Source organism: Dryobates pubescens, chromosome 13 (assembly GCF_014839835.1).
Source record: "Dryobates pubescens isolate bDryPub1 chromosome 13, bDryPub1.pri, whole genome shotgun sequence".
Taxonomy (NCBI): domain Eukaryota; kingdom Metazoa; phylum Chordata; class Aves; order Piciformes; family Picidae; genus Dryobates; species Dryobates pubescens.
The window spans coordinates 27,615,514-27,629,149 of record NC_071624.1 but is presented as its reverse complement, the minus strand read 5'-3'; the positions used below and the strand labels follow the sequence as shown (position 1 = coordinate 27,629,149).

The following is a 13,636-nucleotide window of genomic DNA, read 5'->3' as shown; positions in this document are numbered from 1 at the left end:
AGCCATGCTCAGGGCCCTGTGACAGGGACAGAGCGGGAGCAACCAGCACAGGCTGAACAAGTTGTCCCCACCCAGGGCACCAGGAACTTCCTGCATCCAGACACCAGGCAGACTGAAAGCAAATAGAAGTTTATTCAACAAATAATTACAACATTAAAAAGAAAACTTCACACTCCGGGCTACTACAGCTCCGCAGCTTCCCCACTGCCACTGCCTGGCTCCATGTTCAAGCACTGCTGCAGCAGGCTTTGCAACTCGGGGCAGCCATCTGCAATGTCAGGAGCAGTCAACAGGACCTAGGGACAACAGTGGCATTAGCGACAGCATTTGGGATGAGGATTGGTGTTGCTGTAGGCACAGCAAGGGTGAGAACAATGAACCACAAACCTCACCTCTTTTATCTTCTCCTGCAATTTCTCATGGGTTCGCAGCATTTTCTGGACCTGATGGAGCTTCAGCTCCAATCCTTTGATCTATGGGGGGAGATACCTGTCAGGAACCTACCTCAAAACTGGGCAGGAACCAGTGCAAAAAGGGAAACAGGACTAAGGCCAGGGCAGCCCCCTGGGGCTCCTCATACCTGCTCCATGTACTTTTTGGAGATTCGCCACTTCTCATCATCTTTGTCCAGCATCAGCTGCCGCAGTTTGTCCACCTGCAAAAAGGGCAAATGCTGCTGAGCACTCACTGTGGGTCAAGAGTGCTGGGGTGGGCGGGCTCTACCCTACCACCCTGCTGGGTGCCTGGTTTGGCAGGAGTGGCAACAAGCTCTCAGCTTCACCTGCTGCCGCAGCAGAATCCGCTCTTGCACATGGGTAGTGTCCACCTTGGGCTCCTGCAACCGCAACTCCTGCCACAGTGTCTTGGCCTCTGTCTCAGCATGCTGGAGCAAGCGCTTCAGCTGGGAGACATCTGCCTCCAGCCTCTGTGGGGAAAAAGGAGATGCTGAAAGAGGTCCTGTGGTCAGCACCTTCAAGGCATGTAAGCCCAGCCAAACCCCTTCACACACCTTGACTTCAGCACTGTGGTCGATGAGTTGTGTGATCTTATTGTCCTGCTGTTTCACCAGGTCCTTCAGCTGCTTCTCAGACTGCAGAAGAGAAGTGGTGTCAGGCAGTGCCTAGCCACAGCTGCCCCTGGCACCTTGAAGGAAGCTGGGTTTCTTATGTTCAGGAAGATCAGATGACACAGGAGCACCCTTGGGCCATCGCCAGAGCTGGTCACCCAGATTTCTCCATGCCCTAGATCAGCGCCTGTCCCAGTTTGGCTCTGGCCTGGGGTAAGTGCTGGCCCACTTTTGGCACTGACTCACCTCCATCTTGTCCCTCAGCTTCTTGTTCAGCTTGGTGATGGTGGCCTCGTAGGTCTCTATCTTCTCCTCACTCTCATCTGTCACCTTCTCCAGCTGGTGCTGCAGGTCAGAACTGGGAGAGGACAGCAGTGTTGAGTAGGTGGGGAAGGCAGCCAAGTGCCGTGCTGGGTACCAAACCCTATCCTAGGCATCCCACCAACTTCATGGTGACAGAGACCCACCCACAGCCTGCCAGACTGGAAAAAGTCCTTCTAACCATGGCAGGAAAGGGCTAATCCAGGGCTGGGGTGAGAGGTAGACCCCAAACAGGCTACCTATAGGAGAAGCCATACCCAAGAGATCGGTGCCCAGGTGCTCAATGTAAGCCCAAACATAACTCACATCTCCTTCCGCAGTTCGATGAATTTGTTCTGCTCTTGCTCCTGGATGCGGTAGCTCAGCATGGTGAGGTCAGAGACCACAGCTTTCAGTGCATCCACACTCTCCAGCAGACCTTCCTCAGGCTCTGTGGGCGGGGAGAAGGTCAGCCCATGGGCAAAGAGCCAAGCAGGGAGGCATGCTGCTCATCCCCCCATGCAGGCAAGTCCTGCAGCTTCAGAGCAGGGTGATAGCCCCAGTACCTATTTGCCTTAATGCAGAAACAGGTTTGTCCTTGGCAAACACACTCCCATCTCCAGTATCTTCATCATCATCTACAAGAGGAATTGGTAGATGTGCTATGTCCAGCCCTGCATGAGCTCACTCACAGGTCTATAAACCCCAAGAAGCTGAGAAGTCCCTGGACACTTGCTGGAACCATAACCCAAACCATGGCTGACACAAAGCAACACTCAGGGAATCCACAGGGATGGCACTGGGCTCTCCTCCTCACTCAGCATGGGAAGGAGTGATCACCACCCCAGTACCTCCCCAGTACCCAGACAATGGGTGGCAGCTCACCTCTCCCTGACATTGCTTTCAGGATGGTGCCCACAAAGGAGCTCCTAGGGTGGTATGGGGTACGGTATGCTGGGGTGCGGCAGGCAGGAGTCACAGGACGGTGTGGCGTCTGCCAGCCTGGTGTCCGTGGAGCTGGGGTCCAGGCTCTGCTGCTTGATGGAGCATTGTCATCCTTCAGAGGGAGAGCACACCAGAGTGTAACTCGTGACAGCTCTACACTACCCCAGCAAGCTGGGCAGGTTTTAAAGCCATGCCATAAAGAGGCACAAATATCTGATCCTTCCCTAGTCCACCCCCAGTCCTTATCTGGCTCTCACCTCCTCTTGCAGAGAGGCCCTAAGGCTGTCAGCAAGTTCCTGCAGCCTCAGCTTGCTCTTGCTGATGTCTGTAGTGCCCCAGGAGACTTTATTCCTCTTCAGCTGCAAGTCAAGGAGCTCAGCCTTGGTACTTTCCAGCTCCTTGCTGAGGGCGGCCTGCTCTTCCCTGCGGGATAGCATCAGTCTCAGTGGGAACAGCATTCCCCATTCTTGGTGTGGCATGGAGATGTTTCCCATCATGCCCCAGGGGTGGTGCAAACTCAGCCTATTTAGGCAGCTTCCCCCAAGAAAGGATCTGCTGGGCTACCCCACAGACCCTCCCACCCAGCAGAGCTCAGTTTCCCAAAAATAGAGGCCTTCAAACAGAGATGATGAGCAAGGTTGGTACCACAGGTGCTTCTGGGATTCCATCAGCTCCTCACACTGCAGGTTGCGCTCCTGCAGGGTGGCCAGTGTGGACTTCAGCCTGGCCTCCTCCTCCAGCAGCTGGGTGCGGAACATACGGTTCTCCTGATCGATGAACTGTAAGAGGGTTCCTAGCCGTGAGTACCTAGACTGAGACCTGAGTGGGCCCCAATAGGACCCCCAGCACAGTCCCTCCCACACCTCAGGGCATTCTTTCCAGTTTTACCCCAACAGACCAACCCCTGGAGACCAGCAGTTTAGCAGGGATATAGGACAGGCTAGGGGGACAGCACCATGGGAAAATTATCCCAGAGATGCCCAACCCCTTCCCTAGGAATCACTGATGGGCAGGACAGAGCAGAGCTACATGCAGGATTGTCAACCACCCTTGCTGTGCTTGTCCCTGTCCCCTCTACAGGAGAGCTAATCTCGCTGCTGGCCAGCTGCCAGTGCTCACACAAGGCTGTGATGGGGGCCAGCAGCACGTGATGGAGCAGGCAGGGTCAGGCAGCTCCTACCTCCCGGAACTCGTTTGCCTCCCGCAGATCCCGGCGCAGCTCACCGCACTCCTGCTGCAACCCATCCCTCTCTGGCACCAGCCTGTGGGAGTGGGGATGGGATCAGGAGATGCTGTGTTTTAGGAGCAAGGGGCAGTAGGAGGTGGCTATGGAGGGGGAAATCAATGCCCTGCCCCAAGGCTCAGACCCACTGGGCAATCTCCTCCTGCTGCATCTTTTGCTCCTGCTGCAGCACATCGTGCTCCTGCTGCAGGTTGGCCAGATTCACCATCAGGGAGCTCAAGTCTGCAAGAGGCAATGCTATCAGTGAGGGTGGAGGAAAGGAGCAGTGAGGATGGGGCAGCCTCAATATCAGATATCCTTACCTGCACTGAGGCGTGAATTGGCCACTGTCAGCTGCTCCAGCTGAGCCACTTTGTCCTGCAGGGTCACCGAGGTCTCCTGCAGCTGGCAGGTCATCTGCAGAGACACAGTGCCCTCTGGGCTTGCTTTGGGTTGCTCTGACCTATGGGGTGTTCCCATGGCAAGGACTACTCCAAGTCACTCCATAGGATCACAGGAGCATCCCACAGGCTACACAGGAGCATCCCAGGCACAGTTCAGCACTAGGCAACTCCCTACCTCCTTGTTGGCTTGAAGAATTTCATTGGCTTGCTGCCTCAGGGCATCCCGCTCCTCCAAGCAGCTCCGAAGCTTACCAGGCACCCTCTCCAGCATAGCTTGGCACCTGGGCACCAAGGCTATCACCTGCTCCCACTGCAGGGGTAGAGCACCAGGCAGAGCTCAGCATGGCACTAGTAGCCTTGGTGCCACAACCACAGCACTACCCTACTGCATAACCAGGCATGGCTCTGGCCTGTCCACGCTATTCGGGACACATAGCACTCCAAGAGAGAGCAAAGTGGTGCCATCCTGCACCATACTCACAAGGAGCTGGAGAGCTGATCCCATCACCAGCTCCCACCAGGACATCCCTCACCTCCACATCCAGAGCTTTCCTTTCCTCCTCTAGATTTTCAAAGGTGACATCTATGAATTCCTGCAAAGTCTGAGCCTCAGCAGCTAGGGATGCCTGTGGGGCAGGAGAGCACTTGTCAGCACTGCCTTGGTGGAAGGGTCACATTCAATAGCCATGGAGAGAGTGCCAGCCATAAGGCCAGATCTACAGCAGCTTCCCAGCAGCAGCACCAAGAAAGCTCTGATGGACTCAAGCCCACTAGCTGCAGACCACTACCTAGAGCATAACCCAAGCTCAGGACAAGGGGATGCCCTTCCTGCCCCCACAAGGACCTGGGTGGCAGGCAGCTACAGGTGCCCACTCACTCTACCTGCTGGTCAATGGCATCTTCCAGCAGTGTGCCCAGCTCTTGCTGGGAGGCCAGCCTCTGGTCACGGGTGCTGATCTGAGTGCTGGCATGGGCAGTGAATGCCTCCAGGCAACGATCTCCCTGCCAAGAAAAGGACACAGTGTCGCACAAGGTGCAACTTCCAGGAGCCATCCCTACATACTGCTGCAGCCCAGGACAGAGCCCAGCCTGCCCTGACTCCTCCCCCAGACAGCTCCCTACCTCCTCCTTGGCTCTGAGGGCTTCTTCTGCTCGCTGCCTCATGACATCCCGCTCCTCCAGGCAGCTCCGCAGCTTGGCAGGCACCTTGGCAAGCACAGCCATACACCATGACACCTGCTCCTGCTGCAAGGGGAGATGGCACCAGCTATAACTCATGGCTGTCATGTACCTCAGCAGCAACAGCATGTCCCAAGACTCAGGGAAGGCCAGCCAGGCTGCACAGGGTCTCACCTCCTCAGTAAGGACTCTCTGCTCATCCTGCAAGCTCTGAAAAGTGTCATCTACAAGGCCCTGTAGCAGGAGCCTCTGACTTCTCCAGGTGCTCTGTGAAGTGACAAGGATACTGGCATTTAGGCAGCACTATGCTTATGTGTTGCCCTGCCTATCTGAGGACTGACACATTCACTGCATGCCTGCTGGCCAAGACTCACCGTGCTTGTGTTTGCCAGCCCCAGCTCACGCTGCAGGCCCTCCTCCGTTCCCCGCTGCCACTGCAGAGCCTCCATTTTCCTCCACAGGTCCAGGTAGAGGTTGCGGTACATCTCCTCCTCCTAAGGGCAACCCAGCAGAGTGGAGGGAGCTTCCCACCAGCCCTGCTCCACTCTGGTGTCCAGCAGAAGCCATTAAGCCATGATACCTCCCACCCTCCCCCAGCGTGTCCCAAGGATGTTTCCATACACAAAGGGCTCAAATCCAGCAAACTCACCAGCTTAAGCCAGGCACATAACAGCTGGAGCAGCATCAGGCACGTGATGTTATGCACCACGCCATGACACAGCACTACAGCTTTACTTCCGCTCCACTGGGCCTGTAGTCTAGCCAGGGTCACCATCCCGTGTGTGGCACATGGGCACTGTCACAGGGAGTGGGGTGGTATTGCCCCAGGAAGAACTCTTACCCCTTTGGGGTGAATGACGTCTGTCTGTGTGAGCACATCCCTCTGCTCAGCTGGGCCCACGCTGGGCAGTGCCCTCCGGCTCTCCTGCCAGTCTTGCTGCCGGAGCGAGAGGGCTTCGATAATAATGAGGCAGCTCTCCAGTCGCCCCTCCAGCTCTGCCCGTGGCAAGGACTTCAGCTGCTCCTGGGGAGAGCTGAGGACAGAGAGAAGGATTGGGGCAAGGACAACCTAGAGGTACCACAGTCCTGGCTGTGGGGACATATCCCCACACTTACTGCCAAAGCAGGGAGTCCGTTTGAGTAGCGCTGTCCTTGCTGCAGACGAGGCTGCTGATGGATGTGTTCATGCTCCTCTCCCACAGCTCCCGTGGGGTGATACAGGTGCCGGCGGCCGCGGTGGGCACAGGGGTGATACAGGTGCCGGCGGCCGCGGTGGCCACAGGGGTGACGCTGGTGCCGGCGGCCGCGGTGGCCACAGGGGTGACGCTGGTGCCGGCGGCCGCGGTGGCCACAGGGGTGACGCTGGTGCCGGCGGCCGCGGTGGCCACAGGGGTGACGCTGGTGCCGGCGGCCGCGGTGGCCACAGGGGTGACGCTGGTGCCGGCGGCCGCGGTGGCCACAGGGGTGACGCTGGTGCCGGCGGCCGCGGTGGCCACAGGGGTGACACTGGACATGGGAGGGATGCAGTGCTGCCAGGGGGAAACAGAGTGCAGGGCCCCGGGACTGGGCTGCACAGTAGGGCCAGCATGATACTGCCAGGGGGAGGTGGGATCTGAGAATGGGCTGCACAGCAGGGCCAAAGGGGTGCTGCCAGGGAAATCCAGGGTGCAGAGCTCCCAAGCTGGGTTGCAGAGGGAGGATGGCACTGTGCTGCTGAGGGCATTCATGATGGAGGGTTTGAGGACTGGGCTGCACAGGGAGGATGGCATGCCATTGCCAGGGGACTCTGGGAGTGGGCTGTGTGGAGAAGCTAGCACAGTGTTGCTCTGGAGATCCATGACTGGGCTGCATGGGGAGGCTGGCATGCTGTTGCCCTGGGGATCTGGGACTGGGCTGCCCAGGGTATCTGTGACTGGACTACACAAGGAGGCTGGCACACTGCTGCCCTCTGGATCTGGGACTGGACTACACAAGGACGCTGGCACACTGCTGCCCTCTGGATCTGGGACTGGACTACACAAAGAGGCTGGCACACTGCTGCCCTCTGGATCTGGGACTGGGCTGCCCTGGGAATCTGGGACTGGACTACACAAGGAGGCTGGCACACTGCTGCCCTCTGGATCTGGGACCAGGTTGCACAAGGAGTCTGGCACACTGCTGCCCTGGGGATCAGGGACTGGGCTGCCCAGGGTATCTGTGACTGGACTACACAAGGAGGCTGGCACACTGATGCCCTGGGGATCAGGGACTGGGCTGCCCAGGGTATCTGTGACTGGACTACACAAGGAGGCTGGCACACTGATGCCCTGGGGATCGGGGACTGGGCTGCCCAGGGTATCTGTGACTGGACTACACAAGGAGGCTAGCACACTGCTGCCCTGGATATCTGGGACTGGGCTGTGTGGGGAGGCTGGCACTGTAGTGCTGCCCTGGGGATCTGGGACAGGGTTGCACAGGCAAACTGGCACAGTGATTCCCAGAGAATCCATGACTGGACTACACAGGGAGTCTGGCACGCTGCTGCCCTGGGGACCCAGAACTGGGCTGCTCTGGGAGGCTGGCAGGGTGCTGCCATAGAGATCTGGGACTGGACTGCACACAGAGGCTGGCAGAGTGCTGCCCTGGGGATCCAGGACTGGGCTGCTCTGGGAGGCCGGCAGGGTGCTGCCATAGAGATCTGGGACTGGACTGCACACAGAGGCTGGCAGAGTGCTGCCCTGGGGATCCAGGACTGGGCTGCTCTGGGAGGCTGGCAGGGTGCTGCCATAGAGATCTGGGACTGGACTGCACAGGGTTGCTGACACCATGCTACCCTGGGAATCTGGGATTGGACTGTGTGGGGAGGCTGGCATGCTGCTGTCCAGGGAACTGGGGACCAGGCTGCTCTGGGAGGCTGGCACTGTACTGCTTCCCAAAGGAGTTGGAACTGGGCTGCAAAGGAAAGCCTGCACAGTGCTGCCTGGAGGCTGCCCTGGGCTGCACAGGGACGCTGGCATGCTGCCACCCAGAGGATCCAGGACTGGGCCGCACTGGGAGGCTGGAATAGTACTGCCAAGGGGATCAGGGAGTGGGCTGCACAGGGAGACTTGCGCAGCGCTGCTGGAGAACTCCAAGGTGCAGGGCCCTTGAGTGGGACTGCCAGGGGGCTCCAGCTTGGTATGGCTGAGAATCTGCAGGGTAGGAGACTTTGGAGATTCTGAGGCACTGGGACCCAGGGTGGGAGTCCTGGGGGGCTCCAGGGTAGTGCTGCTGGAGAGCTCTAGGGTACAAGGCTGGGGAGCAGGAGTGGTGTTGTTGCAAGGGAGCGGAATAGCATTTCTGTGGGGTCCTGGGGCACACGGCAGAGTGATGCTGCTGGGGCGCCGTGGCGTGCAGGTCACTGTGGTGGCAGAGTCACGGTCCTACAGGATATGTGGAGTTGGAGGGGATCAGGTCTGCTCTACCTTTCCCATGAGCACCCCATAGCTCTTTCCCTCTTTCCCCATTTCCCCTGCCCCAGCAGATACAACACTTCTCCCAACGCCCTAATAGCCCACTCCAGTATCCCCAGTTCCAGTACATCCCTGCAGCACCTTCCATTTCTCCCCAGCCGCCCCACCCGCCATGACCCTCACATCGACCTTAAGCCGCAGTCGACGGAATAACGGCGTGAGGCTGGTGTGCTCGGTGTCCGCCCGCGATTGCAGCCGCAGCTCCTGCAGGGGTAAGCGAGGGCGCCGGGGCCGCTCCTGTGCCTAGGGTGGAGTCAGTACCGGGGGTCACCAGCGGCAGCCCCAGACCCTCTGCCGCTCTACCTATCCTTTTCCAGTTACTCGCGCCACCCTGAATGGTTGGGGCAGGCCCACCCGCTCGTCCGTCCCCAGGGCTCTCCTGCTCAAACTAGGAGGCCCAAATCAGTGTCCCAAACCGAGCCCCCAGCCCCGGCCCAAACTCACGCCGGAGACTCTATCGGCCCACATGGCTCCGCTCAATCCAGCCCTAATTTCGGTTCCGGTCTTGCGCTCAGCTCCAATCCTAGTTTTGGCTGGGCTCCAGTCTCAGGCCTAATCTCGGTTTAGGCCCCACTCTCGGCCCGGCTCCATTCCCGGCCTAGCTCCAGTCCTGGCCACACTCTCGGTTCGGTTTCAGTCGCCCACAGCCCTCTCGGCGCCACCGCCCATTTGAAACCCCCGCGCGGCTCTGATTGGCTGCCCCGCGCGTACGTCACTGCCCCGACCAGGCCGTTAGACCCGCGCGGGGGCCATGGGTAGTGGGTGGTAGTGTGGGCGGTGCTTGGTGCTAAGCCACGCCCCCTGCGCTGTGCCCAGTGGCCCTGCGCGAGTCGGGGGCGCCCAGCCGGTGGGTGCTGGGGGTAGTGGTGTGGGGAACGGATTCTGCTACATCCCCGACCCCAGGGCGTCCCCAGCTCCTGCCCCAGGGGAACCAACCTTGCCCGGCTCCCTAGCGCTGCTCCGAGCTCTACGCGAGGCAGACTTGGGGGAACCAGCTCTACACACTCCCATGGGGTCCTCCTTTCTCCCAGGGGATCAAGGCAGCATCCACAGCAGTACCCGCGGCTCTCGGGTTTATTGCGCCCGCGGGGAGAGGTACAGCCTTAGGGGAAAGGGGACCCGGCCCAGCAGGGTCCAAACCTGCTGCTGAGGTGTGTGGGAAGGGGGATGTCCCTGAGCAATGCCGGGAGTCCCAGCCACGATGGCTCAGCCAGGCCAGGGCCGGCCCGGGGAGGCCATGAGGTCGCAGTCGAAGTCAGCGAAGGCGGCAGGGTCAAGTGGGGGCTGCTCGGAGGGGCGTGAGGCCACTGCCACTGCCACCGGGTCCTTCTGCAGCAGGTCAGCGTCGAAGGCTACCCCACGGAAGAAGGGGTGGCCCTGGAAGTGGTGGAGGTAGCGCAGGCGGCGCAGGGGGTTGTGGCACAACAGCTAGGAACGGAGGAAGGACAGTGAGCAGTAGGGACACCTCGCATCAAGCCCAGGGGGACAACGGGGTCACCAAAACCCGAGTGGGAAAGTTACCTCGGCAAGCAGCCGGGCCAGCGCAGGACTGAACGTGGATGGGCTCTCATAGCTGCTCTCTTTGACACGCTCCAGCATAGCCGTATGGTCCTCTGCTGGTGCCACGGGGAACTGGTGGGGGGGCAGGGAGCCAATTTAGGGGCTCCATAGGGTGCCTTTATCTCCCACCCCACACTGTGGTCCTTACCTCCCCACTGGCCAGAGCAAATAGCAGGACTCCCAGGGACCACCAATCAGCTGCATGGCTGTAGGGGCCCCCGCTCAGCACCTCTGGGGCTGCAGGGATGAGTGGGTGAGTGCATGGAGGGAGGTGTGCCCCTCATGACAGCCCACCATTCCCCCCTTACCCATGTACTGCAGGGTGCCACAGATAGTGTGGGCTCGCTCACCCCACTGCAGGTGCCGTGAGAGGCCAAAGTCAGTGAGCTTGAGGTGCCCTGTGGGGTAAGGTACTGTGTGAGGATCTGTTGATGTGGTTATCTTAAGACAGTGCCCTAAGATTCTTACCTCTCTCATCCAGGAGGATGTTCTCCATCTGAAATGAGACAAGCACTAGGGTGGCCTCTCTATACCAGGGCATTTGGACACATATACACACCACCATCCTCCAGCCCTCCCAGCTCTACTGCTACCCACCTTCACATCTCTGTGCATGATGCCTAGGTCATGGAGGTACACTGGGGAGAAGACAGAGCCATCAAAGTGGCAAGTCCCCTCCTGGCACAGTGCCCACTGCTGCCCCCACAGCACCCAGCAGGCAGCTGTCCACTCTCAAGAAGTGGCTCACCCTGCCTACAGGCCCCCATGGGTGGGGACAGTAGTGGCTGTCCCCAGCACGGAGGGCCACTCACCCAGCACCAGCACAAGCTCAGCGGCAAACAGGCGGACCGTGGCCTCGGTGAAGCTCCCAGCAGCACGCCACAGTGCATACAGGTCTCCAGTGCTGCAGTAGGTGCACACTGCCAGGAGAGGTGATATGCCTTACTCATGGGCTGCCCCACGGGGCTGTGCTGTCATGGGGGGCACAAGCACCAGGGTGGCATGGGTGTGGAATGCCAGGTGGGTCACTGGAGCCAGGCACCAAGGCACTGCAAGCAGTGGGCCATAAGGACAGTGGTGAAAGCACCGGAATCACACTGGCACCAAGGTGGCACAAGCACCAGGGCCACGTTAGCACATGTACCAAGGTGACACAGTCATGACTAAGGTGACTTGCATAGGAACATGCAAGTATCAAAGCCATGTACCACCATGACATGGGCACCAGAATCATGGGGGCACAGGGAGCAGGAAAGTGTCAGGGATATATGTCTCCTACTGTAGCCACACAGGTACAAAAGTGACGTGGGGCACAAAAGTGACGTGGTCCCTGGGCTCACACAGGCACTGGGAACATGCAAGCTGCATGGCCACCAAGGTGGCACATCCATCAGAATCACAGGGACCATGCAGGCACCAGGACTGCAGCACCTTGTTCCCATGCTCGCCCCCATCCCTGCAGTGGGTGCAGGGCAGGAGCTGACAGCCAGTGCCTGAATCCCCCCAGGGCATGGGGCAGCGAGGGGAGCGTGCGCGTGTGCAGGGACACGTGTGTGGGTGGAGGGGACACGTGAGCAGGCAGGGAGAGGGGGGGTTGAACAGAGCCCGTGGGCAGATGGTCACTCACTGATGAAGAGGTGGCTGTGGCCCTGCCAGCTGTCCCCCAGCCCATGGACAAATGGGTGCCTGACCTGTCTCTGGGGACACAAAGCAGAGAGGGTGAGAGGCCCCCAGGGTGGGGGGCCAGAGGGAGGCTGGGGACCCCAATCCTGACACCCTTCTTCCACAGCTCTGGTGGCCTCCTGCCATCCCCACAGCCACCCCAAAACCTCCCCATGGGCCAGGATCAACCCTAACCTGGATGCTGACTTCTTCCTTGCACTGCTTGAGGGTGTCACGGCGCAGCACCTCCACTTTAGGCACGACCTAGGGGCCAAGGGGTGATCAAGGGGGGCCAGCAGCAAACAAGGAGCACCCATGGTTCCGGGGGGGGCACACCTACCTTCACAGCGCAGACCTTCTCCCGCCCACAGTCCAGCACTTTAAGGATGGTCCCAAAGGAGCCTTTGGCCACAAAACCCAGTATCTGGGGTGGGGGCAGGGAGGAAGCAGGGTGAGTACCCCACGGAGGTGGGCTCAGGATTCTTGGGGTAGCAGGTCGTGCATGGGGTGAGGTGAGGTGGGGTGGCACAGGGCACTTAAAGCAGGCAGTGGGGACACATGAGGACCCAGCAGGGACCCCATTCGGATGCCTAGGAACCCCATTAGGACGCACAGACTGTACACGGGGACCTGGCAGGGGTAGAAAGGGGACGGCTAGGGACACCGGTAAGATGCGCGGGGACACGGCACGGTGTGCGACGAGACAGTAACACGATCGGCGATCCTGGGATGGCGGCATGGGGTGCACGGACGGCGCAAGGAGGATGCACGGGGTTCTGGGGGATCCCGGTAGGACGTGCAAGGGGACCCGTTAGGCGCTTGAGATTGCCAGGCGGGGTGCGAGGGCACCCCGGTAGGACGGTCGGAAACCCCCCTTTAGGATGCACCGGGACCTCAGTAGGAGGGTGGGGAACCCCGGGACGGCACCTTGAGCTGCGGCTGGCGGGCGGAGGGGCGGACCGGGAACTCCGGCAGGAAAAGCGAGACGAGCTGCGGCAGCGGCCACCCAGGCAACGGCGACTCCTCGGTGGGGCCCCGTGGGGCCAGCGCGAGCCCCGACCCCGGTACCGGTACCGACCCGGCGCGGCCCAGCAGTGCCCGCACCCATGACCCCACGGCGCGGCCCTGTGGAACCAGGGGCAGCGTCAGCTGAGGCGGTGGAGACCCTGGGGCCGGGGAACCCCCAGAGCCGCCGCCGACCGCACGCACCTGGGGGGGCCGCACCGGAGCTGGGGCCGGGCCGGGGCCGCTGCTCGTTGCTCCCATCGCGGCGGCGCCGCCCGGCCGCACCCCGGCCCCGCTAATCCGCGGCTTTACATAACCCTGCCGCCCCGCCCCGCCTCGCCCCGCCCGGGCGCGACCATCCCCCGCCCCACGAACCCGGGGGTCCCTCTTCTACAAGGAGCGCACCCCAAGATAACTCCCTGCACCGGGGCTCCCCCTAGCAGGGGAGTGCAGCCCAGGACACCCACCCGGCACTGATCCACTTCTGCCCACACACCCCTGGACCTGCTTCTGGGCAGGGCCCACACTCCGGGACCCCCCTTGTGTACTCTTGGACTCCCCCTTCAACCATTCATCCTCCCTTTGTACCCCCCTTGCTTCATGACAGCCAGTAGGGTATCCCCCACAGGAGGATGAGTGAAAGGGCTGAGCCTGGGGTGATGCAGATGCTGCAGACGCCCTGAGTTCCCCACAAAAGTGGCCGCCCTGAGTAACCTCCCACAGGGAAGGGCAAGGGGTGAAGCCAGAGCGGCTGCTTCCCCACTGAGGCTGGCACTGTGGAGTGAGTGAGAAGGCAAGTAAC

General features: G+C 60.4%; 3 protein-coding genes across 4 annotated transcripts; all 3 read right to left on the bottom strand.

Annotated features, from left to right (window-relative positions):
* Positions 1 to 182: 182 nt before the first annotated feature.
* On the bottom strand, positions 183 to 3,567 carry LOC104302850 (uncharacterized). The gene is made up of 12 exons (XM_054166999.1): positions 3,492 to 3,567; positions 2,957 to 3,090; positions 2,569 to 2,734; positions 2,252 to 2,423; positions 1,933 to 2,004; positions 1,694 to 1,817; positions 1,313 to 1,424; positions 1,010 to 1,090; positions 782 to 925; positions 581 to 655; positions 381 to 473; positions 183 to 296 (listed from the first exon to the last, which is right to left on the bottom strand). The coding sequence occupies exons 2-12, from the start codon at positions 3,067 to 3,069 to the stop codon at positions 183 to 185; spliced, it is 1,266 nt and encodes a 421-aa protein (XP_054022974.1). The 5' UTR covers positions 3,070 to 3,090; positions 3,492 to 3,567.
* Positions 3,568 to 4,064: 497 nt separating this feature from the next.
* LOC128897715 (uncharacterized) lies at positions 4,065 to 9,075 on the bottom strand. Its single transcript, XM_054166998.1, has 10 exons — positions 9,052 to 9,075; positions 8,731 to 8,850; positions 6,233 to 6,645; positions 5,958 to 6,150; positions 5,491 to 5,610; positions 5,291 to 5,383; positions 5,060 to 5,182; positions 4,820 to 4,939; positions 4,471 to 4,563; positions 4,065 to 4,247 (listed from the first exon to the last, which is right to left on the bottom strand). Exons 1-10 carry the CDS (start codon positions 9,073 to 9,075, stop codon positions 4,065 to 4,067), a joined length of 1,482 nt encoding a protein of 493 aa, XP_054022973.1.
* RSKR (ribosomal protein S6 kinase related) lies at positions 8,268 to 13,176 on the bottom strand. Of its 2 annotated transcripts, XM_054166526.1 has the most exons (14): positions 13,039 to 13,176; positions 12,757 to 12,954; positions 12,170 to 12,253; positions 12,025 to 12,093; positions 11,795 to 11,864; positions 10,980 to 11,087; positions 10,765 to 10,805; positions 10,636 to 10,663; positions 10,476 to 10,565; positions 10,316 to 10,404; positions 10,129 to 10,239; positions 9,544 to 10,035; positions 8,737 to 8,850; positions 8,273 to 8,517 (listed from the first exon to the last, which is right to left on the bottom strand). In XM_054166526.1, the coding sequence occupies exons 1-12, from the start codon at positions 13,093 to 13,095 to the stop codon at positions 9,814 to 9,816; spliced, it is 1,167 nt and encodes a 388-aa protein (XP_054022501.1). In that variant the 5' UTR covers positions 13,096 to 13,176; the 3' UTR covers positions 8,273 to 8,517; positions 8,737 to 8,850; positions 9,544 to 9,813. The 2 variants fall into 2 exon arrangements, with proteins under 2 accessions (XP_054022502.1, XP_054022501.1); XM_054166527.1 differs by lacking the exon at positions 10,980 to 11,087 and having other exon boundaries at positions 8,268 to 8,517.
* Between the last annotated feature and the right edge of the window lie 460 nt (positions 13,177 to 13,636).

What these genes read in the sequence shown, in the direction of transcription:
- LOC128897715 (XM_054166998.1), bottom strand. Translation starts at nt 9,075, where the DNA reads ATGTGGGCCGATAGAGTCTCCGGC. An exon ending in GACTGCGGCTTAAGGTCGAT is followed by an intron (nt 6,646 to 8,730) that starts GTGAGGGTCATG and finishes TCCCCCTGGCAG; the next exon opens with CACTGCATCCCTCCCATGTC. An exon ending in GGCTGGCAAACACAAGCACG is followed by an intron (nt 5,384 to 5,490) that starts GTGAGTCTTGGC and finishes GTCACTTCACAG; the next exon opens with AGCACCTGGAGAAGTCAGAG.
- LOC104302850 (XM_054166999.1), bottom strand. Translation starts at nt 3,069, where the DNA reads ATGTTCCGCACCCAGCTGCTGGAGGAGGAGGCCAGGCTGAAGTCCACA. An exon ending in GAAAGCAATGTCAGGGAGAG is followed by an intron (nt 2,005 to 2,251) that starts GTGAGCTGCCAC and finishes TTCCTCTTGTAG; the next exon opens with ATGATGATGAAGATACTGGA. An exon ending in ATCGAACTGCGGAAGGAGAT is followed by an intron (nt 1,425 to 1,693) that starts GTGAGTTATGTT and finishes GTCCTCTCCCAG; the next exon opens with TTCTGACCTGCAGCACCAGC.
- RSKR (XM_054166526.1), bottom strand. Translation starts at nt 13,095, where the DNA reads ATGGGAGCAACGAGCAGCGGCCCCGGCCCGGCCCCAGCTCCGGTGCGG. An exon ending in CCCGCCAGCCGCAGCTCAAG is followed by an intron (nt 12,254 to 12,756) that starts GTGCCGTCCCGG and finishes CCCCCACCCCAG; the next exon opens with ATACTGGGTTTTGTGGCCAA. An exon ending in TGGCCCGGCTGCTTGCCGAG is followed by an intron (nt 10,036 to 10,128) that starts GTAACTTTCCCA and finishes CTCCGTTCCTAG; the next exon opens with CTGTTGTGCCACAACCCCCT.